General features: G+C 39.5%; 1 protein-coding gene across 1 annotated transcript in view; it reads right to left on the bottom strand.

Moving 5' to 3' along the window:
* FGF13 (fibroblast growth factor 13) overlaps positions 1–26011 on the bottom strand; it is a 241794-nt gene extending 215783 nt beyond the window's left edge. Inside the window, exon 1 of the mRNA XM_007951718.2 lies at positions 25852–26011. Within this exon, the coding sequence (XP_007949909.1) occupies positions 25852–25981 (130 nt within the window). The 5' untranslated portion in view covers positions 25982–26011. The remainder of the gene's footprint in view (positions 1–25851) is intronic.
* Positions 26012–27947: the final 1936 nt, after the last annotated feature.

Raw genomic sequence — 27947 nt, 5'->3', positions numbered from 1 at the left:
AAAAAAAAAAAAAAGACAGAGCTCCTCCACTCTAGAATACAGGCAGGGAAATTTCACCAATTAAGGGGACATCTTAACTGTTTCCGACTTAGTGGCCATAAACTAATGGTTGCAAATATTCACCACTGTCGCCAGAGCATGAAAGCAGTCATACCAAACCCAAACCCATTCCCCTTGAGTCCCACACATAGAGATTCTATAACACAGAATAGATGTGCTTCATAGGGTTTCCAAAGCTATAATCTTTACAGAAGCAGATTGCCACATCTTTCTCCTGTGGAGCAGCTAGTAGGATCCAAACATTGACATTTGTAGGTTACCAGCCCAGTCCTTAAGCACTGCACCACCAAGGCTCCTTTCAGAGCAGCCATAGACAACACAAAAACAACCAAACATGCCTTTGTTCCAATAAAAAAAAAAATAGAAAAATATGTAGGGAACCCATGGACTGAAGTTTACTGTGAGTTGGAATCAAGTCAACATCATCTAACAACAAGAGAAAGGCAGGCACTAGGTTTCTTATAAGAAATGACATTTGATATGGACTTTGTAGAAAGCATAGGATGTAGGAGAATTTAGTCCAAGTGAGTACGACATGTGAGGACATACAGGACATGCTAGGAAAGTTGACAGGTACCAGGCCAAGAAAAGGCTAGCAGGCCATTCTAAGGAACTGTAGTCAATGATAGATACTGCAGAAACACATGTGACATGTTTTACCAAAGTTGTACAAGTTTTAGTGAGATGGATACAAACTTAAACTCCATTGTGTGTCTATGTGACTCTATAAATATATACACAGGTAATAAAACCCAAGGAGGCATGGTTATGGATACTTCCTATGTATAACCAAAACCCTCACAGGATAGATTTTCTAGGTTTCGAGGATTAGGACGATAGTATCCTGGAAGACCTTGGTCAGTTTGCGTATTACATACTTCATGAAGTTATGCTCTGCATTCAAGATTGTTGAGTAGCGTATGGGTTTTAAAAGTTTGTGAGCGGCAGTCCAAGATACAACTATTGGTCTATACTTGTCTGGAACAAAAGAAAAGGGAAACTAAAAACTCAAAGAAATTATTCTGAAGTACAGTCTACCGAACCACAATCTCACGTACCCTGAAGCCAGAAAAACTAGGTGTTGCCTAGCTGACTGATGACCTTTCTAATCAGGCCCACAATAAATAGAGCCTGATACAATGTGTGAAAAAAGTGGAACTGAACCTCAAATTTCTTACATACAGAAAAATAACCTCAGAACTAGATCTACTATACAAGTCCAGAGACTATCGTTCTGAAATACTCTACAAACTCTGAACTTAAACCAACCCCTGAAGTAACCTTGTAGGTAAAAACAAATTGGCTCATCAAATAATGACTATCATGCATAAATACTGTGCTCCTTTAAACAAATCACTATATGGAAACAATTATTTTAAAACTAAAATGAGAAGTTAAGAGTGCAAGGAAACAGGATGAATGGAAATGGAACAACCAAAACAGAAACAGTGAGAATGTTGACGCATCGTGAACAGTGTAAACAATGCCACAGTACAACTTGTGTAGAAATTGTTGAAGGGGAACCGAAAGATCTATGTAAACCTTCAGTGAAAACACAATAAAATAGTATTTTAAAAAGGAGAGAGAAAGAAAATAACATTGAGATAACATTTCTTGCCTATTAGATGGGAAAAAAATGAAAAGTAGAACATGCTTTCTAGGTGACACTGGGAAGAAACAGGCGCTCTTATAGATTGGAGGTTGTCTGGTAGTAATTTAATTGGGTACAACTCCTCAGAAGGAAATGTAGTGTTTTTATGTGGGATATGATAAAATAGTGAATAGGACATTTGGGAATAGCCCAAGTAAGGAGCATGAAAGCCTGCCTTTAGGGCATAAATGGTGGAGGCAGAAGAGAAGCAACAAGCAACTCTTGACCACCTAAAATGTGGCTAATAGGACTAGGACAGGGCCATTTAAATTTCTTATGGAAAGAAATTAATTATTGTGTAAAAGCCGGTACACATCTCACTTACTGGAAAACTTTTAAGTATATTTGGAATAATTTGGGTGTGCAAACTGACTTTGTTTTAACTATAAATATATATGAAATACAGCTTGAGTATTTCCAATGAAAATATGGCACCTGAATTCAGATGTGCAGTAAAACATGCAATGGGTATTAAAGAATTAGTACCAAAAAAATAATAAATACTATCAAACAATCTGAATATTGCTATGCTGAAATCGTAGTGTTTGGGACACACTGGATTCAGTAAAATGTTATTAAAATAAATTTCATCCATTTATTTTTCTCATTTTTATGTGGCTAAGAGGAAATGTAGGAACTCTGGTAGCATAGTGCCTAAGGCATTTGACTGCTAACCAGAAGGCTGATGGTTCAAACCCACCAGCCACTCCTCAGAAAGAAGGTTAGGCAATCTACTTCCATACTGATACTGCCTCAGAAACCCAAGGAGGGGTTGCTGTGAGTCGGGGTCGACTTGATGGCACATAACAACAACAACAACAACAACACGAGGAAATGTAAAACGTGACGGTTCCTCTACCCAGGATTTCTGGGCTTGGTTATAATCAAACCAAATAGGTAGAAGGTCTCCTATAGGAATACTTCCTGCAGAAATGAGGGTATGTGAAAGCACCATATAGTTCTCACCAGAAGAGTCAATGATGATATATTACCTTCCATTTGTGACACAAAATACTAACAAAAAGTCTGTCAACAATGTTGCAAAACCAGAGTTATAGGTAAGAGGATGAGATATTTTCAAGACAACTTAGACAATACACCCTGACAGAACAAGTTATCATAAGCTACTTATGAAAGAGAAGTATTTTCTCATTTGGGTGGGGACCTTGAAGGAAATATTAAAGGGGAGGTAGAGTGTTTAATAAAGAGATCATTTTCAGAAATGTGATCAGCATTGAAGAAATGCTTATGGGTTAGTGTACCACTCAGGAATGAGGAAGAGTGTGAAGTTGTTATCACAACTTGTCATAAGGCCTAACCCTGAAAGAACAAGGGGAGGGAGCTATTACAGGAAGCCAGAGAGAGGTGTAGACTAAAGGAAGACATGAAAGGAAGTATGGGCAAATATAAAGGGATATCAACCACTCTCGCCACCTTTTCTCCAATATCATACCTGTGTTTCCAATGGGCCAGATCTACCTGAACCAACTGGAAGTATGAGAACAAGGGTTTCTGGATGATTCACTCAGCCTCATTCCCATGGTCAAAACAGAGTCAAAAAGGTAGAGAATGGAGGCAGAGTAGCCAAAGGGGAAACTGTGATCACAGTGGAAATTAAAATTTAGGAATAACTTAGGTCCAAATGATGGGGAACCAAATGAAGAGGGATGTCAACTAATGGAGATAAAGGTAAAATCATAAATACTTAAAACAGATTAAAATCTATTTAAAAAAATGTGGAAATTGAGTGTAATGAACTATACCTGAATCTGTAAAGACAACTTGCCTTGACCATCCTATTTGTTTCTCTATCTAAAATACAGACTTGTTCTCTTCCTATGGCATTAAGCCTTCAAACTGAAAGAATTTATTTTAAACTACTGTTTCTCAACCAGAGTCAATTTTGGACCTATCTCAGTGGACACATTTGTCAACTAGGGAGAAATTTTTGATTGTGACAACTGTCAGGGGAAGGGTGTTGACTACTGGTATAGATAAGTTAAGATGCCAAGGATGCTGTTAAACACCTTAAAATTCACATTAAAGCCCCTTGCAAAGAAAGAAGTAGGTGGTCCAAAATTTCAATAGTTTCCAGGTTGAGAATCTCTGTTTTAAATGTAAGTATTCTAGATGTTTTAAGGAAAAAAAAACAACCAAAAAACCCGAACTCACTGCCTGAGAGTCAATTTGACTCACAGTGAGCCCTCCTTGGGTTTCCAAGGCAGGATGTCTATGGAAATAGATTATCCAATCTTTCTTCCAAGGTGTGGCTGGTGGGTTTGAACAACCAGCCTTCTGATTAGCAGTCAAATGCTGCAGGCACTACAGTACCAGAGGAGTAGTGAAAAGATTATGGACAAAAAACAAAACAGACCAAAAAAAAAAAAAATCCCATAAATTAAGAATTAGAAAACCAAAATGAACAACTTTAAAAAATTGTTCCACCTCCTACTTTGGTGAGTAGTGACTGGGATCTCAAAAGCTTACAAGCAGCCATCTAGATGCAATGATGGGTCTCTCCTCATCAAGAGCAAAGAATAATGAAGAAAACCAAAGATTCATGGAAATAATTAGTCCTTGTGACTGATACACCATGTGATCCTCAGCCTATACGACTATGAGACCAGAAGAAATAGAGGGTGCCAGGCTACCACTGTCAACCACTCGGAGGGGGATCTATGGAGGAGATCCAGGATAGAGAGGGAGAATAATGTGGAACAGAACTCAAAATCATTTGCGAAAAAAAAAAAAAGCACCAGGTATGCTAGTCTGATAGAGCCTGGTGGAACCATTAAGACTATGGTCCCTAGTTGCCCTTCAAGTCTGGAATTGAACCCACACCTGTGGCTTCCAGCCAAACAGAAGACAGGCATAGGAGTTGAACATATACCTGAGGTAGATACACTCCTTGGAGAGAACAATCATGGGAGAAAGTGGGGTTGTTTATGCACAGGGAGACATTTCAGGGGGCAGGAGTGCATGGAGGGATGGACACAGGGAAGAGGTAACTATCGGGCAGAAGTGGGAGGAGAGCTGTTGCATTGTGGTAAATTGTAGTCAATGTCATGAGACAACGTCTGTGTGAAATGCTGTATGGAAAGTGAATTTGCTCTGTAAACTTGTCACCCAAATCACAATTAAAAAAAAATTGTTTTTAAACAAAAACATGCATAGGCCCTGAAATGAAAATGAACATCATAAAATATTCACAAAACTGTTGTTGGTTCAGGCCTTGGTCTGTCAGATTACTCATTGACTGGGTAATTTTATTTCCAGGTACAAATTTTCAGACAATTGATAATGTCTTTATAACAGCTTGCTCATGATTGACTCCGAGTGTACGAATTTCTTCAAAAGCGGGCAATTGGAGGTAATGGTCATAAGATGACTCTTCCTGAGGACATTAATGTTTTCAAATATCTAAAGGTAATTGAGCTTATACTCACTGGTAGCCTGGCAGAGGGGCACAGAAACAAAATCAGTATCTTTCACTCTAGGCTCTCCTTAAGAGTACTCAAAATAGGATGGAACTACTGTTAGTGTATTATGTGCAAATTAAAGGTTCAGAGAGGTTAAATAACACGGCCGATGGGAAATAGCTGTTTAGTGGCTGAAGTGGAGCTCTTAACCACAATACACAAGACAGAGGCAGAAATAATAATGAAATGATTCAAATCAGGATAGGGAGGGCATTTGGATAATTTGGCCTTTGAGTTCAGATCTAAACTGAAGTTTCCCAATAAGTAGGGAATGATGTAGAAAATTCATTTAGGGGGAGAGGATCTAATCTCATTGCATGGAAAGTAAAGCAAAGTCTTTACGAAGTCTATTTCTGAAGACTAAAATGTCATGGGGCACCAATCTGAAGAGCAAGTAGCAATCACATATCACATATTTCCGCTTCCCCTATCAATTTCTTGCCCATCAGCATAATGCTTCTGACCCTGCCAATGGGATTCAGCTTTTAAAATTCGGCTAATTACCAAAGCTGTTCTTCGCCCTTGGATGAAAGAGTAGGTTGATGATAATTACTATCTCCAAGTTTGCTAAATGGACTCCAACACATTGATCTGGGAAGATGGCAGTATTGTCTTTCAAATTGATGAGAAATCACTAAAATCATTCAGGTCCTCACAGAGTGGTGAGAGAAGAGTGGCTGAGAAAGAACTGTGCTTATTAGAATCATTTACTTTTAAGAGGCTACCTAGCCCCTATAAGCAAGAAGTTAAAAGATTCGACTTCTTAGCAAAAATTGGAATATAAAGGAGTGAAAATGAGTATTTCATTAATTCCCTGTCTTTGGGTTGTGTAAGAAAGGGACAGTGCTATTTAACTACTTGATCACTTATTAAAGAATCTTTATTTTTTTAGACACCCAGTGCTTTAACCACTGCACCATCAAAGCCCCACTGTAACGTAATGACTGTAAGTAAAGCAATGCCCATACATTTCATCATTCTTTACCACTTCCTTAGAATCTATGTTTGCTGACATCCATTGTTTGGCGAGGTGATATGCATTATTTCATTTGATCCTCAAAAGGGGAAAGAAGGTTACCCACATCACAGGTAGGAAGGAGGATGAGCTTTGGGTCAAGCAAGAAAAATATACCCTGGGGGAGGAGGGACGGGAGGGAGGGTTACTGCATTGCTTGCTAAGTTTGGAGGTACAGAAAAGTGGATAGATTTTACCCTAGATATTTTTTTTTTTTTTTTTTTTTTTTTGCGAAATTGAAGTGAGTGCATCTGATGGCTTGGGATACGGCAGAGGCTTGAGCTAAGTGGCAAAAGTCTAGGCTAATAGTAACAAGATGTTGTTCTTAGTATTAATAAGAAACTCTTAAATGGAGCTAAGACAATGATCTGAGCTATAAATACAGGCCAAATGTCATGACATTATAACTATATTCTTTCTACAGATATTCAAAAAGCCTATCATGATAACATTTAGCCAACGAAAAGAAGAGATCAGGCAGGGTTAGGATATATGCTAAAATTCTCACTCGAGACCTTCCCTTCATGTCTCTTGTAGCTTCCCAGCCCCTAAGGAAAAGGAATGCTATCTTTCTGCTTCAGTAAGCAGACAATTATATCTTGCTTCAAGGGAATTAATGAGCTCTGGTGGTGCAGTGGATAAGGCATTTGGATGCTAACTGGAAGGGTAGCGGTTCAAAGTCACCAGCTGTTCCGTGGGAGGAAGATGAGGCAATCAATCTCTGTAAAGATTTCTTCTAACCTTCAAAACCCAACGGGGCTTACAATTAATCAGAATCGAATAGACAGCAGTGGTTTTTGGGTAAGGAAATTGCACGCCCTTGGCTGCTGAAAGGTTTGCAGTTTGAACTCAACAGGCGCTCCATGGGAGAAAGATGTGGCAGTCTGATCCTTTAAAGGTTACAGACTCAGAAACCCTAGGAGGTAGTTCAGCTATGTCCAACAGGATTGCTGTAAGAACAGAGTAAACGGCAAAGAGTTTGGTTTGGCTTTTATTTGATTTCTGCTTGACTTTTCTTTAAGAACAATGTTTGTGCTCCACCATTCTGAGTGTGGGCTTTTTCTCCACAATGCAGGTGGCTCCCAGTCCATTCCTTATACTGACTAGACCACTAACCAAGTACTTGAGGCAAGTGGTCCTTTCTATAGCATGACTCCAGAGCCAGGAAATAAAATCATGGGAAGCCTGGCTCAGTCATTTAACTGATCTTCTCATCTCCAAACCGTTACCTCAGCTTCCCATTTGTCAGCAATGTGATGGTCAAATGGCTGTTTTAATCTTCTTAAGAGTTGTTCTTCTGGGTAAGATCTGTGTAGCAATTAAAGAGGATGGTCGTTTGTGTCAGAAAGATCTGGGTTTGAATATGGCGTCCACAAGTTACTAGCTAGGTGACCCTGCGAAAGTAACTGGGAAAGTTTTTTTTTTTTTTAATTTTTTATCTTGTCACATTAGGAGAGCTCATCTTAAACAGGAAGTTTCTAACTCTTCAGTGTATAAAACAGTGAGTTAACTACACTGGGGAAAACTCGGAGGGCTTCTAGAGAATCTAACCCACCTACAGCAAGGGCATTTACACAAATATCACCAAGTGAAAACACTTCTGCAATGGAAGCAACTCATCCTCTCAGTTCATGTCAGTTCAACTTTGTAATTTACAAAAATCCTTACTAGAAGATTATTTATTATTAGATCTATTCCTTAATAAATGTTTGGCAGTTGCCATTTCCCACCAGGAAAAAAAAAATACTTGCTATTGGGTTGATTTTGACTCATAGCAATACAATAGCACAGAGCAGAACTGCTCGTAGGATTTACAAGGTCGTAGTATTTACTGAAGCAGACTACCCTTTCTTTCTCCTGTGGAGCTGCTGGAAGGGTAGAATTGACTAATTTTGGGTTAGCAGTTGAGCACTTAACCAATGCACCACCAGGGCTCCTTAGTCTTGGGAATGCGTTTGCTATTTCCAGAAACCTTTTAACTTTTTTAGGTAGAATTAGTACAATTAGACAATGTGTGCCTACAATGAACTAATAGCACCCAGTCAGCCTACAGTTTGCAACACCTCTTAAACAAGGACTCATTACTTTACAAGGCATTCATAGTGTTCAAACAAAACCTTTCCAGGGGAAAACAAAACACAAAGAATGGGGGCTTTCTGCACAATGCAAAGTACAAAAAGACAGATCCAACATACACATTTCTTACATGTTTAAAGGAGCGACCTGGATGGCATTGTTTCACAAATAGTTGATAATTAAAAGCCTTTCATCAAACAGAATTAAAAAAAAAAATCTAATCTAAAGAATGATGCTAAGGGAGGGCATCAAACCACCAAGCCCAAGGCATGCATCCCTCATTTTATCTAATAAAAGGGTTTGATCTTAGACAGTTCTGTATGAATCAATGCTAATTCGAGTGTAAGCTGAAATGGTCTTAGAAAGCAACGTTGCCGGGGATTCATTAGTAAAATGAATAACCACTCCAAATGTATGACTTTTACAAATTCAAACACGCAAATAGCAAGACTAGTTAAAGTAGGATTTACTTATGACCCCAGAGGTCCTAGCTCCTTTATATCAAGATGAATACTTAGCATTACACAGATATATCAATGCAGAGAAAACTGGAGGATGAGTGTGAATGCTTATGGCATCGGGAATCAGGGATTGTGGATAGGCAGGAAGCACGTGTCCTGCTCTAGATGAAATTACACTTCCTGTTCCATTGCCTACAATTTAATAATTCAGTTGGTATTAAGGAAAAAAGGCTGCCAACTCTCAGAGCAAGTTGTAACTCTGGAAGAATTTGTATAAAGTATTAATGGCATTGGGAAGAAGCCCCCTGTGAATTTGCAATGAGCAAAATCAGCATATTCTGTGGCTCTGATGGCCTGACCACACTGCCTGCAACTTCATACCCCAGCCTAAAGTACAAAGACATTGGAAGAATGCGGAGAACCTGGGCTGTACTTCAAAGGAGTACACTAAGTATAACACAGGACTCTGCAGCCTCTGTAACATTCGACTATACAGTGAATCCAGGACAGGAGTTCGGCAATCTGGGTTTCTCAAACATGTTGTAAGGTTGGGACCTGGAAACAGTGCTTTAAAGACAATTTTAACAATAGCTAGCATTTATTAGGAGTCCAGGGGTGGTAGAAAAGGTTATCACACTGGCCTGCTAACTTACAGGATGGAGGTTCAGGGAAGAAAGTCCAGTGGTTGTGCTTCCAAAACCTCAGCTCTTGAGAACCCCATGGAGAACAGTTCCACCCGGACACACATGAGGTCGCCATGATGAGAAATCCAGCCCATGGCACCTGGCCTTTTTTTTTTTTTTTTCTTAAAGTATTTATTAAGTGCCAGTGACAAAATCTATGAAAATCCTAAACTAGTCTAGAAGAACAATGCAAGGTGACTCCCAGGAAGTAAATTAGGGGAGGCGTTAACAACTGGGAAGGGCTCAAAAGGTTCATTTATACATGGCTATGGGAGCTCTGGTAGCATAGTGCCTAAGGCACTTGAATGCTAACCAGAAGGCTGGCAGTTCAAACCCACCAGCAACTCCTCAGAAGGAAGGTTGGGCAATCCTACTTCTGTAGTGATACTGCCTCGGAAGCCCAAGGAGGGGTTGCTATGAGTCGGGGCCTACTCGACAGCAAACAACAACAACAACAAATGGCTGGACTTCTGTCAGGATGGCCTGATGGGATAACAGACCCACTCCAAGCTGAACCACCATCATGGAATTGATGTTAATAATAAAACTTCCCCATTATTGATCACTTACTATTTTCCAGGTGCTATGCAAAATTCATCCTCAAGAAAACTTTGTAAGGTAGGACCTATTATTCTCCATCTGACTCGAATTCACCGACAATCACCCAAATACTAAGTGGCAGAGTTGGACTTCCAACCCACATACTTGTTTTCACCCTGGACAATTAACAGTGTATTCTTTTTTCCTTTTTTTAAATTGTGATTTTTGTCAAAGTTTATAGAACACATTCATTTTCCATTCAACAGTTCATACACATTTCGAGAAAATGATTGCAATCTTCATAATGTAACAGTTTCATCCCACTTCATATCTATGGTTACCTTTTCTCTGTGTCCTTCTTTCCTATGGATTCCTGCCCTCTGAGTTCTCTCCCTATGCAAATGCTGCCTTCTGACGTCCCATGACTGTTATAAGGAGTATACCAACCTGTTGTAATTGTTCATCTCAAAATCCTGTCTATTGTTTGGCTGGAGATTAAGCCACAGGAATGCAGTCAATTCAAAGCCTGAAGGGTGACTAGGGGCCATAGTCTAAGGTGTTTCACCAGACTATCAGAACAGTAAGCCTGGTTTTTTATATGATTTTGAGTTTCGTTGCACCTACTTTTCAAATCCTCGGAAGGAAGGTTGGGCAATCCTACTTCCGTAGTGATAACTGCCTCGGAAACCCAAGAAGGGGTCACTAGAAGTCGGGGCCAACTCGATGGCAAATAACAAACACTTTTCAAATCTATCCAAGATCTTCTACACTGATCCCTATCCAACAGGTGGACACTGGTAGCTGGGCACCATCTCCTTCTTCTGGTCTCAGGGTCATGTAGGCTGAGCTAAGGATGGTCCCCTAGTCACCTGGAGTAATTGTTTCCATATGCTATTTGTTTTTCTTTACTCTTCCCTACTGTGCAGGAAGAAAGACCAGTTGTTGTATCTTAAATGGCCTTTCACAAGCTGTTATGACTGCAGTCACTTATTACCAAAGTAAGAAGTAGAATGATGTTTTTGTGTAGTATGTTGTGCCAATTGAGCTGGACATCCTCCACAACCATGGTCCTGAACCTTTGGGCCAAATGAACTCACTCCCTCAAGGTGTATGGCTGAGGATAAGAAGTTACCATAAATTTGTCCCCTTAACTGTATGTCATTTCCTTTCTACTTTGGCTGTCTATTGCGATAATATTGGTGAAGAAAAATTTGGAAGGACTCCTCAGGATGTCATGTAAAGTGGTATACGCTGCAGTTAATTGCACTCAGCAGAAGGCACTAGCAGAAAGTGAAATCTAAGAATGGATCCTCACAGTTCAGAATAAAAACACAGAAAAATATAATCACCCATCTCAATGTTTTTAACCCAAAGTAACCTGCAAGCAAATTCTACGTGGCGGGTAATTGCCTTGATAAAGTAATGAATCTATTGTTCACTCTGCATTTTAAAATTTCCATTAAAGCAAAACAGCACTCAAGAGACAGAGCTTATTGTGCAACACATTCTGTGAAAGCTTTTTGCTAGTACAACAAACAAGCCCTTAACACACAGTACTTTCCAATTCTAAGAAGTATTATTTGGTGTCTTAAGAGATAATGCAAGGTTCTACTTACCCAATGTGCCACCCTGCCTACTTACCACCACAGCTGCTCCATGATATTCAATTTAGAAGCTTTTACTGTGAACCTACTAGGTGCCAAGAGACAGACTTGGGCCGCCCCATGATGGACACACCAATCCTTTCATTCAAGGCAAGCAGTGACAAGAGCTGAACGGGAGGGATTCAGCAAAGTGTGGAGAAATCAGGAGTTAGTGATGATTCTCCAAAGGAACCAAGGGTGGAAATGTTGGGGGTGGATCTGCGAAGTCCACGTTTGAGGATGGATTTGAGCAAAGAGTTGAAGAGTTTTAAACATGACCAATTTTGGATTACTGGTTAAGATGCATAGTCCATAGTAAAAGGAAAGTGCAAGTGCCAAAATTCAAACCAAAAAAAGTCCAGAAATAAAGCTTTTCAACAAATCAGTTTTCTATTAATGTTCAAATAGATTTCAAGGGATATTTGTGAAATTACCATCTTTAATGTTAACATTTACCAATTCAGTTCGTTTTCTGTCTAATACAGCTCGTATTCTAGAACAAACAATTTTATACACAGAGAATACAAAGAAAATTTTCAATTTAGTCACATCTAACCTGAAAGGCTATGCAACCAGTCTAGGGGGCAGCACAGATAGAGAAGGAAATATATCAAAAGACTGCTTTTAAATCACTTATAATTCAATTCAAATGCAATTGTAATTTGAAGCACCTACTGAAGAGACTGAAGAGACTACTCAAGAGACAGAGCTTACTGTGCAACACATTCAAGGCAAGCAGTTCGATTTGCACTAGGCAAGTCGAATGCAAAAGAACTCTTAAAGAGTTAACAAGCAAAGATGTCACTTTGAAGACTAAGGTGTGCCAGACCCAACCCTCAGTATTTTCGTTAGCGTCATATATGGCTGGACAATGAATAAAGAAGACTTCAGAAGAACTGACTGAGTTACGGTATTGGTGAAGAACATTGAATGAACCATGGTCTGCTAGAAGAAGAAACAAATCTGACCTGGAAGAAGTACAGCCTGAATCCTCCTTAGAAGTAAGAAAGGCCAAACTTCATCTCTCATACTTCAGTCAAGTTGTGAGGATGGACCAGTCCCTGGAGAAAAATACTATGCTTGGTAAAGTACAAGGGGAGCAAAAATGGGAAGACCCTCAATGAAATGGATTTCTCCAATCAATCAATGAGAACTGATTTCAATACCCATTGAGTCAAATCAAAGCAAAGCTAAAAACTAGGTAAAGATAAAATGTAACTATTTTTGAAAAAAAAAAAAAAAACATTAAATTAAGTAAGAGGTAATGTTCATGCCATTATTTGATAGCTGTCCAGAATATTAAATTTTTCTGACCTTTGATGAGTTTGCTTCCATGCTATCCTGCAAAATATAATGCAAGGCTTTATAATATTCTTTTTTGCTGATCTCCTAAGCTTGTTGGAAGCATAAACAAACCAACTGGCTCATTTCTTAGGGCTGTTTTAAAGACTAAATACTTGGAGAAAATCAATTATGCCAGCGTTTGGCAAGACGACAGGTACCTAGTTGATGTTTGCTGAGTCAGAATGGTTAGACTTTATGTTCTAAGCTTTTGAAATTGAACCAGATATGAAAAGACAAAAAAGAAACTATTTGAAGAGTAACTTTATTTCTGTTCACCATCAGCTCTGATGAAGAAAGCCTTTTAAAAGGGATGCAAAAAACCCTTCTTGATTGACGCTATATTTTAGTGTGCTTCTCATTTTGTGGTTTGTAAAATAATTTTTTTTAACATTCTACATTAGCATTATGGGAGGGGAACAGAACTGATACATTCCCATTCCAGATCCTACAGATCCACTTAGAAATTGGAATTTCACTTATGATCTTGCCTTGGTATGCATTGAAAATACATTATCCATATTCTATTCCCAGTAAATAACTATCATGGATCATGAAATAACAATAAAGGTTAAAGAGTCAGAATCACAGCTATATCAAACAGGATCTATGATGCAAACTTATCATAACCACACTCTGCCTCAACATGGAAGGCCTATTCACATTTTCTCTTTTCTTTAAATGAAGCCTCCTCCCAGAAGACCACCCTAACTAACCCTTGCTACAAGACAGGAAGATAATTACTCCTCTGGCTTCTGGTTGGCTTTAGAACGTTGACTTCCCACTGTTGTTGTTGTTGTTGTTATGTGCCGTCAAGTCGGCCCCGACTCATAGCGACCCCTCCTTGGGTTTCCGAGGCAGTATCACTACGGAAGTAGGATTGCCCAACCTTCCCCACTAGGTACTCATTAAATAACTATGAAATGAGTAGTCTACCCTACTGTCTCACTTTTCTTATAGCAAAACGTGGCAATAAGCGCTATTGTAAAGAAATACAAATAACTTGATTTAAGGCTTACAGACAGGTAAAGGGAGAATTGGGAGGAATAAGGCAGAATTTAGATTAAATTGAAAATACTATGCTACAAAAATACAGGAAGGAAGCCATTGGATTCAACAGTAGCATTTTGAATGGCTCTTAGGAAATAGTCTAATTTGAAGACCATATTTGTTTGTAGTTTAGAGGTTCTCAACAGGGAGGGATTTTGCCCACTACGGCATATGTGGCAGAATTTGAAACATCTTTGGTTGTCACAGTTGTCTGTTTGGGAGGGTGCTATGAGCATCTATTTGGTAGAGGACAGAAATGCTGCTGCATTTCCTACAACGAACAGGACAACCTCAAATAACAGTAAGTTATCTGGTCCTAAAATTCAGTAGAAGTAATGTTGAGAAACCCTGGCACTTACTGATTTAAAGAAAGTATGGTTATGTCAACCACTGTTAGCAAGAGCAAAGAAGAATTTACAGACATCCTCAACTGGGTTTCACTTAGCACCTCTGTTTCACCTGTTAATTTGATGTTATTTTTTAATTCAGTTTCTTCATTATCGAGAATGAGAATATGTTGATTGATCTGTTTTAAATCTACTGTAAAGAGAAGATGTAGGCAGCACTGCATAAAGATGGCAAACACTATGGACAGAGGACACCTACTAGGGGATCTTTGATGAGGATCCACCTCCATTCCCCTAAGCCCCTCCAAGAGTGGCAACAGTAGCAAAGTGGAAAGAGGACAAGTATCAGTTTGCTTACTCCAGAGACTTTTCCTACAACTGCTAAGCCCATTCTCAAGCACAATGGATAAGTGAGACATTGAGAAGATACCAAAGAGCCTCAAAAGCTGTAGGAGGATACACAGCGCCAGTTTTAGTTTACCTGTTTCACTAGTGAGACCCCACATTGGTAGGGACTTGATCCTATTTCAGTATATATTCATTTGAGACAGATTCAGGAAAAATACTAGTATCGGACAGATTAGTGGAAAAATTGAATAGTTGAAAGAATATGAAGACCAAATGTGAATAGCGAATAAGCGCCTGACTGTTTATCTGGGAAAGAGGAGCATTTAGCCAAAATTTTGTAGTGGCTGTAACCTCTGGTCTTAATTTAGTCTTAAATAAGGGGGAATATAAAGACTTCCTTCCAAAACAATTTTTTTGAAAAACACTCCAGGAGACCTTAAAATATAAATGGTGAATTAATTTAATGTCGTGTGCTGTCATCCTGAAGACACAATGTCCCTTTCCGCTATTGAGACCATTAAAGAAGAGTCATTTAACCTTGGATGAATGACCACCCTGTGACAGTAAACAAACATTTCATTTTGCATAGGAAGTTACCATTTCCATGGGGACTAAATTCACAGACGCTAAATGAAAACTCAGCTGCATTGTATAGACTCTATATCATACCGCCAGCTCCACAATTCTTCACCACAAAACTGTGTGGCTGTTGTTTCTAAACAGTAGCTCTTTGATTCAGCAAGAAACCTTCAATGCCAGACAACAATTTCCACCGTCGAGCAAGAATGCACGTTTGTAAAGTTGGCAGAAAACTTGCTTTATCGGAAACGCAAGTAATGTCATCCTTGATTGCGGCAAATAAATACAGCTCCAAAACATGTCAGCTTGAAAAGACTGGGCTCAAGAGGCAATTTAATCTTAATTTGAATTCCCAGTGATCCAATATTTTTATGCTACTGAAAACTTTAAAAAATAAAAAAATAACTGAGCAAGCTTAACTACATTATAAACAACAAACAACAAAAGAGTAAATCAGTCTTGGCAAAGACTTCAACTTAGGTGCTTTATGGCGAAGGAAAATCGATGCCATCTTTGGAAAATCGATGCCATCTTTAGAAAGATCTACTCTTTCCTTAGTGTAAACAGCATGTGATTCCTCATTACTTCAATTACCTACGGGTCATTCTTACCAAACGTGTTTTAATAATTTTTACCAGTTCTTTATGAGGGTGTGAGGGGTGGAAAAACAACTGTCCTACACTATCATGAATTAAAATTCAAAGTTTGGATCTTAAAAGGGACACTTGAAACATACATATTGAATTAAACCAAAACCAAACTCACTGTCTTCGAGTCGGATCTAATTCACAGTGACTCCTCCTTGCATTTCTGAGGCGGTATCACTACGGAAGTGGATTGCCCAACTTTCCTTCTGAGGAATGGTCGGTGGGTTTAAACAGCCAGCCTTCTGTTTAGCAGTCAAGTACCTTAGGCTCTAGCCACCAGAGCTCCTGCACTCTGAATTAGCACCTCCTTATTATCTTTTTCTCTCCTGAAGACTCCCTTACTTTCTGAAGCTCAAACCTCCCTTGGCATCTTTCAGACCTCAATCTCCTGGTTCTCCACTCACGGCTGAGGAGACCCTTCTCCTTAAATGCTGTCATTTGCTGTGGATTCCATTTTGACTCTTGGAAACACATGCATCAATAGGATTTTCAATAGATTGTCTTATGTTAGCACATCAATAGCCCTTTGTTTGTAGGTGCATCTGGCTGGATGGGAACCTCCAACCTTTCAGTTAGCAGCCTAGTGTGTTAACTTTTGAGACACCCAGAAACACCTCTCTAACACCTTACAATGTTGAGATGCCTCTGGCCTATCTTCTCTGCCTACTCTTTCTTCCCAGGTGACCTTTACTCTCATAGCTGGAATACAATACACATAGTCATAGGACTTCAGTGTCTGTCACCAGCTTAACACTCATTCCTAAGCAAGAGTATGACAGGGCCAGGTAGTACCTGAAATAAAGAAATGTCACTCAGTAAATGTGGAATAAACAAAATGAACAAACAAAATTTAAAAATTGATTCAAGAAACTATATTGAGAGACATGAAGAGAAGAGCTGAGGTATCCTAAACAAGGTCATCTAAGACTAGTTAGTACAATGAAGGATCACTCATTGAACACAATGATATAAGTGGACCCAGACAAGCTCAGCAGAGCCCAGCCTAGTTCAGTAGAACCATCCAGTACGCTTACTGACTCATAAAAAATAAGAAATGTGTTCCTATTTTAAGGTACATTTAAGGCTGATTTTAAATGTAACAGGAGCCAACTGACTGGCTGCATCAAAGACTGCCTTTCCCTCAAGGCTAGTGTCTCTCCTGTCACTGCTATGCCTAGTACTTTGCATAATGTCTGTCTTATACAAGAAAATAAATATTAACAAATGAATGGCTAGCACATCAATTCTGTTGACTGTAATTGGAAGGAGTAACTCACATGCTGCGTAGAATCAGGAGAAATGGCCAGTGGAATTCAGAATATCAAATTTTGATAGAACAATAAACAGTTTGTAATGATATTTATGGAGATCTAGTGGCACACTAGGAGCTCTGGTAGCGTAGTGCCTAAGGCACTTGACTGCTAACCAGAAGGCTGGCAGTTCAAACCCAGCAGCCATTCCTCGGAAGGAAGATGAGGCAATCTACTTCCGTAGTGATACTGCCCTGGAAACCCAAGGAGGGCTCGCTATGAGTTGGGTCCAACTCGACGGCACATAACAACAACAACAGTGGCATGCTGGTTAAGGCACTCAACTGTAAACCAAAATTACAGCACTTCAGACCCATCAGGGACTCCATAGGAGAAAGAGGAGGAAACCCTATGGGGCAATTCTTCTTGGTCCTATAGGATTGCTAAAAGTAGCAACCCACTCAATGGCATTGGTTTGTTTTGGTTTTTAATGACATTTATTGCTCACTTTTTCTGTGCTAGACACTCTACCAGGCCTGTGGTATCTCTCTAATAAAGCTCTACATGGAAGGGAAGAAATAAAGGCGATATAGGTTTAAATGGAATTCTAACTGGGAAGGTAAACAGATTTATTTTCAGAAACCAGTAGCTGCTGCCCAAGAAAATGCTGCATGAGATGCTAAGCTCTTGAACTACTCTGAGGTTCTTTGGGGAATTTTTTCCTTCCTTTAGAAAATATTCTGGTTTGATTTAACCAATTATCTACTAAATGAACAGCTAACTATGCATGACAATTAAACATTTACTGAATCAGTTCATGAATTTTCGGCTGTGATCTAAAATGCTGCTTTCTTAAACAAAATTCAATGATTGCAGAGAAAATTAATAGCTGAAAAAAAGCAAGAGAAAAAGTTCCTGACTGGCAACTTCCGTAGCCACTGCTTTTGGAAAGGCACTTTCTTCTTCCCTCCTTTATGGCAAAGAAGTAGGTTTGGCTAACAGCCAAGGGCAACATGGGAAACAGGTGTCCCAGCTGTAGGGGAGGGGATGCTTATGCTGGGGCTTCATCCCCAGCAGGGATCCTGGAAAGGGCCCCAGCAGAGGGATCATGGGACCTGTGATATTTCTCTGCTCCCATTGTCTCCAATTATGAGAAGGTGGCAAATTAGGTTAGGCTTTCTGCATGTGTGTCCCCACCCTCTTTCAACAGGAACCAGTGACCACAGGAGTCACGTTTCACTTGTCCAAGTATTTTGTGTTTCTGAGAGGGGCAGAGTTCAATGGTGCCTTCCTAGTGGCAATGGTAGGTCTGTAGTAAATTACAACTAAATCAGCCCACAGATTCCACCCCCAGGAGGTCCTCAGTAGGGCCTCCCATCAAGCCAAGGGAAGGGACCAGTTTTCACAGGAAGAGAAAGAGATGGAAGGAGGAAATACCCATCATCTCACAAAAAAGGGCAACAATTTTCTAGATGAACATGACCATTCCATACCAAGGCTGGCACAAAAAAAAAAAAAAAAAATCGCTACAGTTTCCTCATCACATTTTTCAAGACTGTTAACATCAACAAGTCATGGGGTCATTGGGAAGATTAGCAATAATAAACCTAAGGTGTATGACACATAAGCATCTAACCAAAGCACAATATGGATTGTTCTGCCCAGAATACATTAAAGAAATTCCTGGGACCTGGTTCTTCATGCTTCTGGAGGGAGGTGGACCATTGTATACAATCTCATTCACACAGAGTTTGGCAAGATCCTTCCCTCATGTGCTATAAGGCACTTCATAGTGGGTAATGATAGTTTTGTCATACAGGGACTTAGGTCACCAGATAAGTTTGGAGAGACAATGTTTTGAGAAGGAAGGTCAACTGGCAAGAGGTGAGCAAGAACAGACCTACGGCTGATAAGTAAACATTCACACAATGAATAAATTCCAAATCTACCTTTTCACATTGTAAGGAGCTTTAACCAAGTCAATTTTTATATAAATTAGCCCTGAAAGCATTTAAAAATTACATCCATTGTTTCTCTTTTCTCTCAAGAACGAGCTATCTCGTCAAACTATTGTGTTTCTGACAAGAATCACAAAGTCCTTTCATTTCTTCTGACTTAGTAGATCAGGCAACGTGTCTCAATAAGATGTTACTGGAAAGAACAGGGAACTCCTTCTAGAGCCATCCTTTTTTTGGGTCCCCATTCTGTTGGAATTAAAAGATCATGGACTTTGGGGAGAGATGAGCTGCCCTTCAGTATGGGCTCTACCACTTTTCAGTCAGGTGACCTTAGACAATTTACTCTAAGTCTCACATTCTTCATGTGTAAAATGTAGACAAAAATACCCGCTTACCACCAAAGATTTTTGTGAGGATTATGATAATGTTAGGTATAGTGCTTAGCACATAGTAAGTTCTCAGTGATTGTCAATTATTGATTTACTTATTTACCTTAGTCTGTAGAATAAATTTGCAATAAGTGATGAGAGAGAATCTCTTGCTACTATCCAGACTTCTAGGAAATACTAGGAAGGAGTTCTGGTTGTGCAGTGCCTAAAGCACTTGACCGCTAACCAGAAGGTTATACGTTCAAATCCTCTAGCTGCAATCTCTGGTTTGGGCAGAAACATAGCTTACTCAGCTGCTCACAGAAAGGTTGGAGGTACGAGTCTACCCAGAGGTACCTCAGAGTAAAGCCAAGGTGATCTAGTACTGAAAAATCAGCCATTGAGAACCCTGTGGAAGACATATCTCTGACATACATGGGGGCTCTTTGAGACAGAGGGGAATAATGGCAATTGGCTTGGTTTAGGTGATCCCTAATCTTGGGGAGGTGCTCTGAGCAAGGCTTAACACTCCTATCAGGGTTGGGAATTTTAGTTAATGAAAAGATACTAAGCAATAGAATTAGCTTTTTAATAATTCAAAATGGTGTTTCCTCATTTCTATTATTATGGGTGGAGAGGAAGAATCCTATACTTAAAGCAATGAGATTGGGCAAATGACTACTTTATATCTTTTATTTTGGAACCATTCTATTACATTAAAATTGAATTGAATGATTTGTTTCTCAGTCTACTGTTTCTATGTGAAGCCCAAAGTCAACAACTCATTTAGGATTAGGATTTTTTGCAGGTACCTCTTTTGTATGTTGCACTTCACCTAGTCCTACACCAGGAAACCAGACCCCTCAGTACCTCCTGAGTCCCTTCTACTGATGGCAACTACTAGCTCCCACCAAACTGAGGACACAGGGTGGACAGAACTTGATTCCTTTAAACTTTAGGATGTCTTTTCTCCACTAAAGTTGTGTTGAGATAACAAAGTGGCAAATGGGACGAGAGAGGAAACTTAGAGCCAAACAAAAGCCATGGAGGAAGAAAGGCATGGGCAGCAAAAATCATGTTCCAATCAAGTTCTGCCGTGTACTGGGGCAGGTGCTTACATACCCCAGTATCCTCATCTGTGAAATGCTGATAACAGCCCATCCCTGACAGGTTTGGTGAGGATGTGTTCACGCGTATAGGGGGCGCTGCACAGGGCTGTTGCTGTATGTATAACCTGCCCAGTGAAGCTGTGCTCCCTTCTCTCCTGGCCCTTGAATGAATATATGTTTGCTGTTCTCAAAACAGGAGAGGTTTCTGGATTGACCTGGAACTATCCTGAGAACACATATCTTAAAATAGCTGTTCAAGAGGAGAAATCTACTAGCACATGGGCAGAAGTGGCCATGTGATTCTGAGATGTTCTAGTGCCTGTGGACGCCGGCTGTGAGGGAAGGCCAAGGTAAGTGTTGAGAAAATGCACGATGTGAATAGAATGGAGGATGTAACATCTGTTGTTCACCACTTTCCCATGGGAATTATTCACACTGCTTATTCTTAATTTCATGTTTGCTGCCATAAGGTGGGGAACGGGAAGAAAAGAGAAAATGCTTTTTCAGCCCATTACAAGATTCCTAACGCTATTTGGAAATACTGAGTCATCCTCTAAGAAATTGTTAAAATGTAACCAAAGGCAACATACTCTAACATTTTGTGGGGAGCGGACAGTGTTTGCTAATTGTGAATCACCAAGGCTTTCAGATTTTTGGATTTAATTTGATTTAAATGTACACTTAAAAAAATCCTTCTAGAAACTTTGCAATTAAGCTGACATTTGCTTCAATGAGGAAAGAAAACTCTCTGGCGTCTTTTTGCCATCCTTCAGGACATATATCAAAGGCACAGTGACCTCAAGACATAGTTATTTTGAAGTAAGAACACTAGGAAGAAAGTCTTTTTATCTTGTCAGAAACACCCAAACACATCACTCAATATTTTTCTAGTAGAACAAGAACATCCCATAAATTCTCAACTCCTGAGAACAGGTATATACGCCCAGCCACCATCTTTGTTGAAGGTCAGGACATTAGAAGTTGCTGCACAACTCTGCCTCAGTGATGAAAGTGTAGAACAATAATCTGTTGAGTTGATTATTTTTCTCAAAAGGAAAATCCATATTAAAATGAAGAAGACACACCAACAGGAGCAAATGTGATTGGAGAAAACGTATTTGAGAATGAAAATGAAACACTTCCCTTAGTGAACTCCGAAATATCCATCTAACTCCTTCATTTGCTAACATTTAGGCAAGACTTTCATCCATGGTGACAGATGCTCTTTCTGGAGTAAAGAAATTATTATCAGAGGTAATTGTCATTTCACTTGTGACAGATACGCACCCTTTACACTTGGCATAGAATTCGGCTTTTTCTTGGTTGGTGAAGGTTGCCATACTTGATGACCACTCTAGAGCACAGATTCTCTTCTTCCCTTCTAACCCAGAGTCACTAGGGCAGTATGCGTCTCTGGATAAAAAGGTTATGGATATTCTGAGGGAGATGGGGTGTATATTTTATTAAATCATATGAAAACAGGATTGTAAGAAAGAAGGCAATGCTTAATTAGAAGACAGTGACTTTATCACCGAGCTTTGCAATAGTTTCTTATATTGTGTTAAGTCCTTCAGATTTATTATCATAACTTGGGATTTTAAAATGCTAAAACCAAACACTGGGAATCCATGATTTCTCTCTCTCTGTTGCATTTCAAAAGTTTCAACTTGCAAGCATATATATGTTGGTATAGTTCTATTTCACAATCTTCAAATATCACTCAAAGCTCATAGACTGGCATTTGGGCAACAAGAATGATGCTTATAATAGAATGTCTTTCAGAAGTTACTCTAAATCTAGGATTTAATAATGCCACACGTCGTACAGAAAGAAAAAGAGAGGAAAAGAATTAAGTCATGCAGATTATACTTTCTCTTGCCAAAAGGCTCCTGGAACAGAAAGAAAACGATTTTGGTTCTGATCACCACTCTCTCTATGGTTTCCTTAGAACAAAGAGTGCTGCTGGTCCTGTGCCAAATTAGACTCATACTTGCATGTGTTTTTCAGCCAAATTCCAGTACTTACACAAGATTACATCACAAGTGGGTTTTATGAAAATAATCACATCATTCAAAGTCACAAGTATTTGGAACAAATTAAAGAATCTGTTTTAGAACTGACTTCTCATTAATAGTAGCCTGTTACTGGAAATGCATCATTTGGCTTCAGTATATCCTGAAAAGCTAGTGATACATTTCAGTCCCTTGATGTATCCTGGAATCCTCGGGCCTTGGACCCAATGCAGAAATGTCTTGCAAAATATAGCTAACTGAACAATTGTAGGAAGTTATCTCCAGCAAATCTCAGGTACACATACACTGTGGAAAGAACTGTCCTTGAAACAAAATACCACCAATGAAAAGAAACATCAAGACTTTGTGCACACTAATAGGAAAACAGTTGCTTTTATCAATCGAGAAAGGAAAATTAACTACCTTTATCATAATGCATGCCAAACACTTTGAACTAATGTCAAAAAACTTGGCCGACAAAACTTTTATTTTCCCTCAAATTTTTCACTTGAGAGTTTTTGGCACTTTATTAATACAACCTCAGTAAAAAGAGGACATATTGCCAACGTTGACATCGCACAGACCATACAATGGCTGGACTCACTAACCTGTCCGTCGGCTTCACCTTGGTGTGCAACCGGTAGAGACATTCACAGCCAAAGCTGTGATTGGTAGACATTCATGTGCCAAAGGTCATGGTTTGGCACAAAGACCATTGGAGGGTGATGTCTCTTGAAAATGATTCACAAGAGAATATAATGTTTCCAGTCAGCAACATAGTTTAAAATGAATATTCTGCTCATTTGTAATGAAATGTTCATTTTTTTCTACTAATTATAATAAAATGATATCACAACACTTCAGTTAGAGAGAACTGAAGACAATACCTTACAGTATCAAAAACATGTCTTGCAAGAATTGTGCAGGTTGCCAAAATGGCCACTGAACCCTTTCAAACCAGTTACTTCAGCTTCTGGAAAGTATGAGCTCAGGTATCCTACATAAACGAAGTGTATGAGTTTCTTGGCATTGTTTACTCATTTATTCAAAGAGGGTTCTGCAGCACATTTTTTTCTCCCTCATCTAAGGTCTTCTGGATCCTATTAACTTATACAGAGATCAATTGTTTTCATTTTAAGTTCTAGGTTGAACATTAGCTTCAGGGATCATGCTTAAAGTGGTATGGTATGATTGTGAATAATAGAATTAAAGTGTCATCACAGAAAGGCACTAATAATCTCATACATTTTAAAAATAATCCCAAAAAGAAGGGAAGAAATATTGGTATTGTTACTCCCATAGGAGGAGAGCAAAAATCAGGGAAATCTTCAAACTGAGATAGCCAAAGCTGGTTATCAAACTACACAAGTGAATGGAGGACAACCACTTTAACTTGACAGAAGACACTCAACATGTGGGTAACGTGACAAATATGAAATGATCCAAACCTTGCTTTAAGAGAGTTTAAATGCTAACCATTTTCTAAATAATTCTGCATACTGAAAACCTTCGTAACAGTATTCACAAAACATTTCAGATGATATTTTGAAAAGTAAAATAAGACCCCTGTCAGGTTAGTATGTGCTAAGGAAAGGTTGGAGGCTGCTAAATTTAGTTTCTCAACTGTTTTCTTAATCCGAGTATTGTTAAAACAATTAGAAGGACAATTCAGATTGACTGAATTTAACCAGCTAATTATTAAATAGCTTATTTTTCTTAACTCAAATAAAAATTTGTTTTTCAGGCTGTTTTGCAAATACAGAAACATCTGTATCCTTTGATTATTCCTGTTATTTCAAGTTATATAACTTTAGAGAAAAGGAAGCAGAAAATACTGGAGTGCATAAAAAACAGTAAAGTCAATGGATAGAAATTTGCTTCATTAAACCACCAAATCAAAGTACGATCTTGTCCACTAATCCACCAAAACACGGTTTCACTCACTGTAAATCCCAAAGTGGACGGCTTGGATACCGTAAGTATAGGTAGAAAATAAAAGCAAATGTTCTAGTCTCTTGCTGAAGTACAATGAAACACACAGGTAGGCTTCTCATTTTCTGACAGAGATTTTCCGACAATGATTGGAAGCTTTGCTTCTAATACTATGGAATACAGTAGGTGAGGAATGCTTTGTTTGCACAACAAACTTTAAACACACTCCTGTTGCAGCCTTCTGCAGATGAAGAGTAAAGAGGACGCCATCAGGTTTCAAAGAACAAACCCGAAAAAGGAAGACAGTCTCTGTTAGAAAACATTCCAGAATCATTGATGCCACGCTACACAGCACCTGCTCCAAAGAGCAACTTCTGTCACTTGCACTGTTAATCACTGATAAACTGCATGCACATTATGGGACAAGAGGGGTACACAGGCTGTTTGACATGTAGTATTTAATTAGCACACACAGCATAATTCTCAAAATATTGTTTTAGAAGTTGAAATTTCTATGGATGGCACCAAATTGACCACATTTTATTGGCAGAGGAGGCTGAATCATGTGTCTGTGAGATATATTGAAAATAAGTTGGAAAACAGTGAACGAATACTCTTTCTGGGCAGAAACAGTCCTTCAGACATAGATTTGTGACCCAGGTTGCAATGAATACCTGATTAACCTCAGTTTGAGTACCAGCAAGTAGAGATGTCCAAACCTGTACTTGAGCTGAAAGAAAAACAAACTACTCATCGTTTCCTTGAGGCATGCATTTGACCATGGCAAAGTGCAACTGGGCGTGCATTACAGGGGCAGTCCGAGCCTGCGGCAGCGAACAAAAGAGACCACGAGCAGTCTTCGAGCACAATGCAGAAGCTTTATGGAGTGGTGGAGAGTTACCAAATTTGCAATAATCTTCTCCTTAGTTCATTTTACAAGAGTCATTCCTCAGCTGACTGCTGCTTCAGGAATGCGGGGTGATGGGACTGGACTGAGCCAGATGTTGGCTCCAGGAGCAAGCAACTTTGGCAGCCAACACAGGACAGTATAATGACACCAGCTGAAAGTATTTCAGCTGCAAGAAGCAGGAGGAGGCTGCGAGCTGGGCCACAGATGACTGTCTTATACAGTGTCCCACTCGAGACTGCATAACACACTCACCGGCCAGCAAGGGGTCCACCTAGCTGTACCAGGGGCCGAGCAACACACAGTACACCAGAGGGCAAGGCACAATCCAAAAGAAAGAGAAAGAAAGAAGAATGAGAGAAAACAAGCAAAACACACAGCTGGCGGGCACAAACCTTCGGGCTCTGTGTTCTCTTTGTGGTGTACTTGCTTCAGCGGGCAGCAGAAGATTTCGTGACACTTAGCACGAAAGGGGGACTCTTTTTTCTTTAATTCCGCGGATTGGATGGAATCTTGCCGTAACATAATGTATTCCTGTGTGCCAGGGGGGGCGTCATCCAGAACTGTGGTCACCACATAACAAAATGAACTCAAGTTAGAGCTTCAAGATAGCAGCGAACAACTTCAATCTAATCTATTCCCAGGGATGACTAAGGAAACAACATTCCTAAGAAAAGTTTAGAAGAAAACAAAAATTAGCTTCAAGATTTTAATAGCAGGGACTTTGTTTAAAATCTGAATGCCATAGGAGTAACTATTCAGCTATATAGATACCTTTATTGCTAGTTTAGGAGCTCTGGTGGTGCAGTAGGTAAAGCATACGGCTGCTAACTGAAAAGGTCAGTGGTTCAATTCCACCAGCTGCTCCATGCGAAAAAGAGGAGGCAGTCTGCTTCTGTAAAGTTTTACAACCTTGGAAACCCCATCAGGCAGTTCTACTCTGTCCTAAACATTTGCTATGACACACAGTTGACTCGTTGGCAGTGGGTTTGTTTTGGATTGCTACTCCAATGAATGCATGTTAAACTTTGCCAGAAGTGCAAACAAATGTTTTAATATTGATACTCATAGTGTATTTAAAAACATACCAGGTAGATTTCAGGTGTTTCCATTTGAGGTACAATATAAACATTTTCGGGAGTAACTGGCTAATATCCATGAATTATCAGAGACCTAAGATTGTTCTGGAGTTACTGGGATGGGCCTGACTTCCAAGTAGTATATACTGTGTTTGAATCAGATGTAAGAATTAAGGGCTGGTTTAATTTAGTTTTGTATTTCCAAAGAGAATATGGGACTGAGGCAAATGTCCTTCAGACATTCAAAACCCTTAGATAAAGATGACAGATTACAGTAGAGCACCCAGTGCTCAACACGGGATGAAATACCTACTGTGTTGGATGGTGGAAAAAGCAGGAGGCTTAGTCTCAAATTTTGTCCTAAGAGATAGATTAGGTCGCTCTGGGCCCCCACCCCAATCCCTTAGAGGCTCTTTGTGCATTTCAGAACGGGATTGGAAACCATTAGTGTTTTCTCCATTCAGGTCTCTACAAGGTCCTCTGCCACTCTCCCAGCCTGATAACCAGCCACAAAGGTGGGAGTAAATTATGATCTGAATTAGAGGGAATAGGCAACTGACCTGAGAATTGATGTTTTCTCTTTCACACTCTTCCCAGTGAGGCCATTCCACTTCCCCAGGAGTGAGTGAGTCAGTGCCTCCAAACGTGTGATTACTGCTTGGCTGACTCATTCTACTCCCCCAATGCACACGCTTAACAGTAAGTCAGGAATGCTACCACCAGCAAGCCTCTTGTGGGAAGAACAATGCTGCGGGCTTTGTGAAAGCTAAATAAATAAATAAAGAGCCTACAGCTGAAATAAGAGAGCAGCTGATGCCCTGTGCTTGGCTGGCATCTTAATAGACTTCCAGAACTCTTTTTTCATATGTTGGGGGAAAAAAAAAAAAGATACAAATGTCAACATAACTTTGAAAAGACTATAAGGTTTCAGAGCAAGTTGTTGATAGATGGCCCATCTTTGGAATTGTTGTCTGCATTTATAAGTCATTAAATTATGCAGGAAGAGAATGAATATTTTAGTCATTTCCCTTTGCATTTTGCTCCCGGTTTAGCAGCAGTCATCTCAAATAATATAGAGACACACCACTGCAGCTATACCCCCAAGAAGCGCCTCCATCTACAGGGATGTTGGCTATAACTTCTTAGGGTCTCACTGTGGAATGGACAGCTTTGCTAGCAAACGCTGTCATTCAAATAATGTGTAACCATTTCCTGCCATCATCACATAGTTATGGCAATATGGACAGTTCTCAAGTTCCACCACTGTACCTAAAGTCCCATTCTGTTTTTAGGATCCAAACTATTTAAGGAAAACTCCAAAACTTCTTATCTTTTTTAATGAAGAAAAAACTACCCAAGATTATATGAAAGCTCAACAATTCCATTTTCATGCTCTGCGATACAGGCAATAT

Source organism: Orycteropus afer, unplaced genomic scaffold (assembly GCF_000298275.1).
Source record: "Orycteropus afer afer isolate SDZICR_OR568_19922 unplaced genomic scaffold, OryAfe1.0 scaffold00310, whole genome shotgun sequence".
In the NCBI taxonomy this organism is placed as follows: Eukaryota; Metazoa; Chordata; class Mammalia; order Tubulidentata; family Orycteropodidae; genus Orycteropus; species Orycteropus afer.
This window is presented reverse-complemented; position numbering and strand designations above follow the sequence as displayed.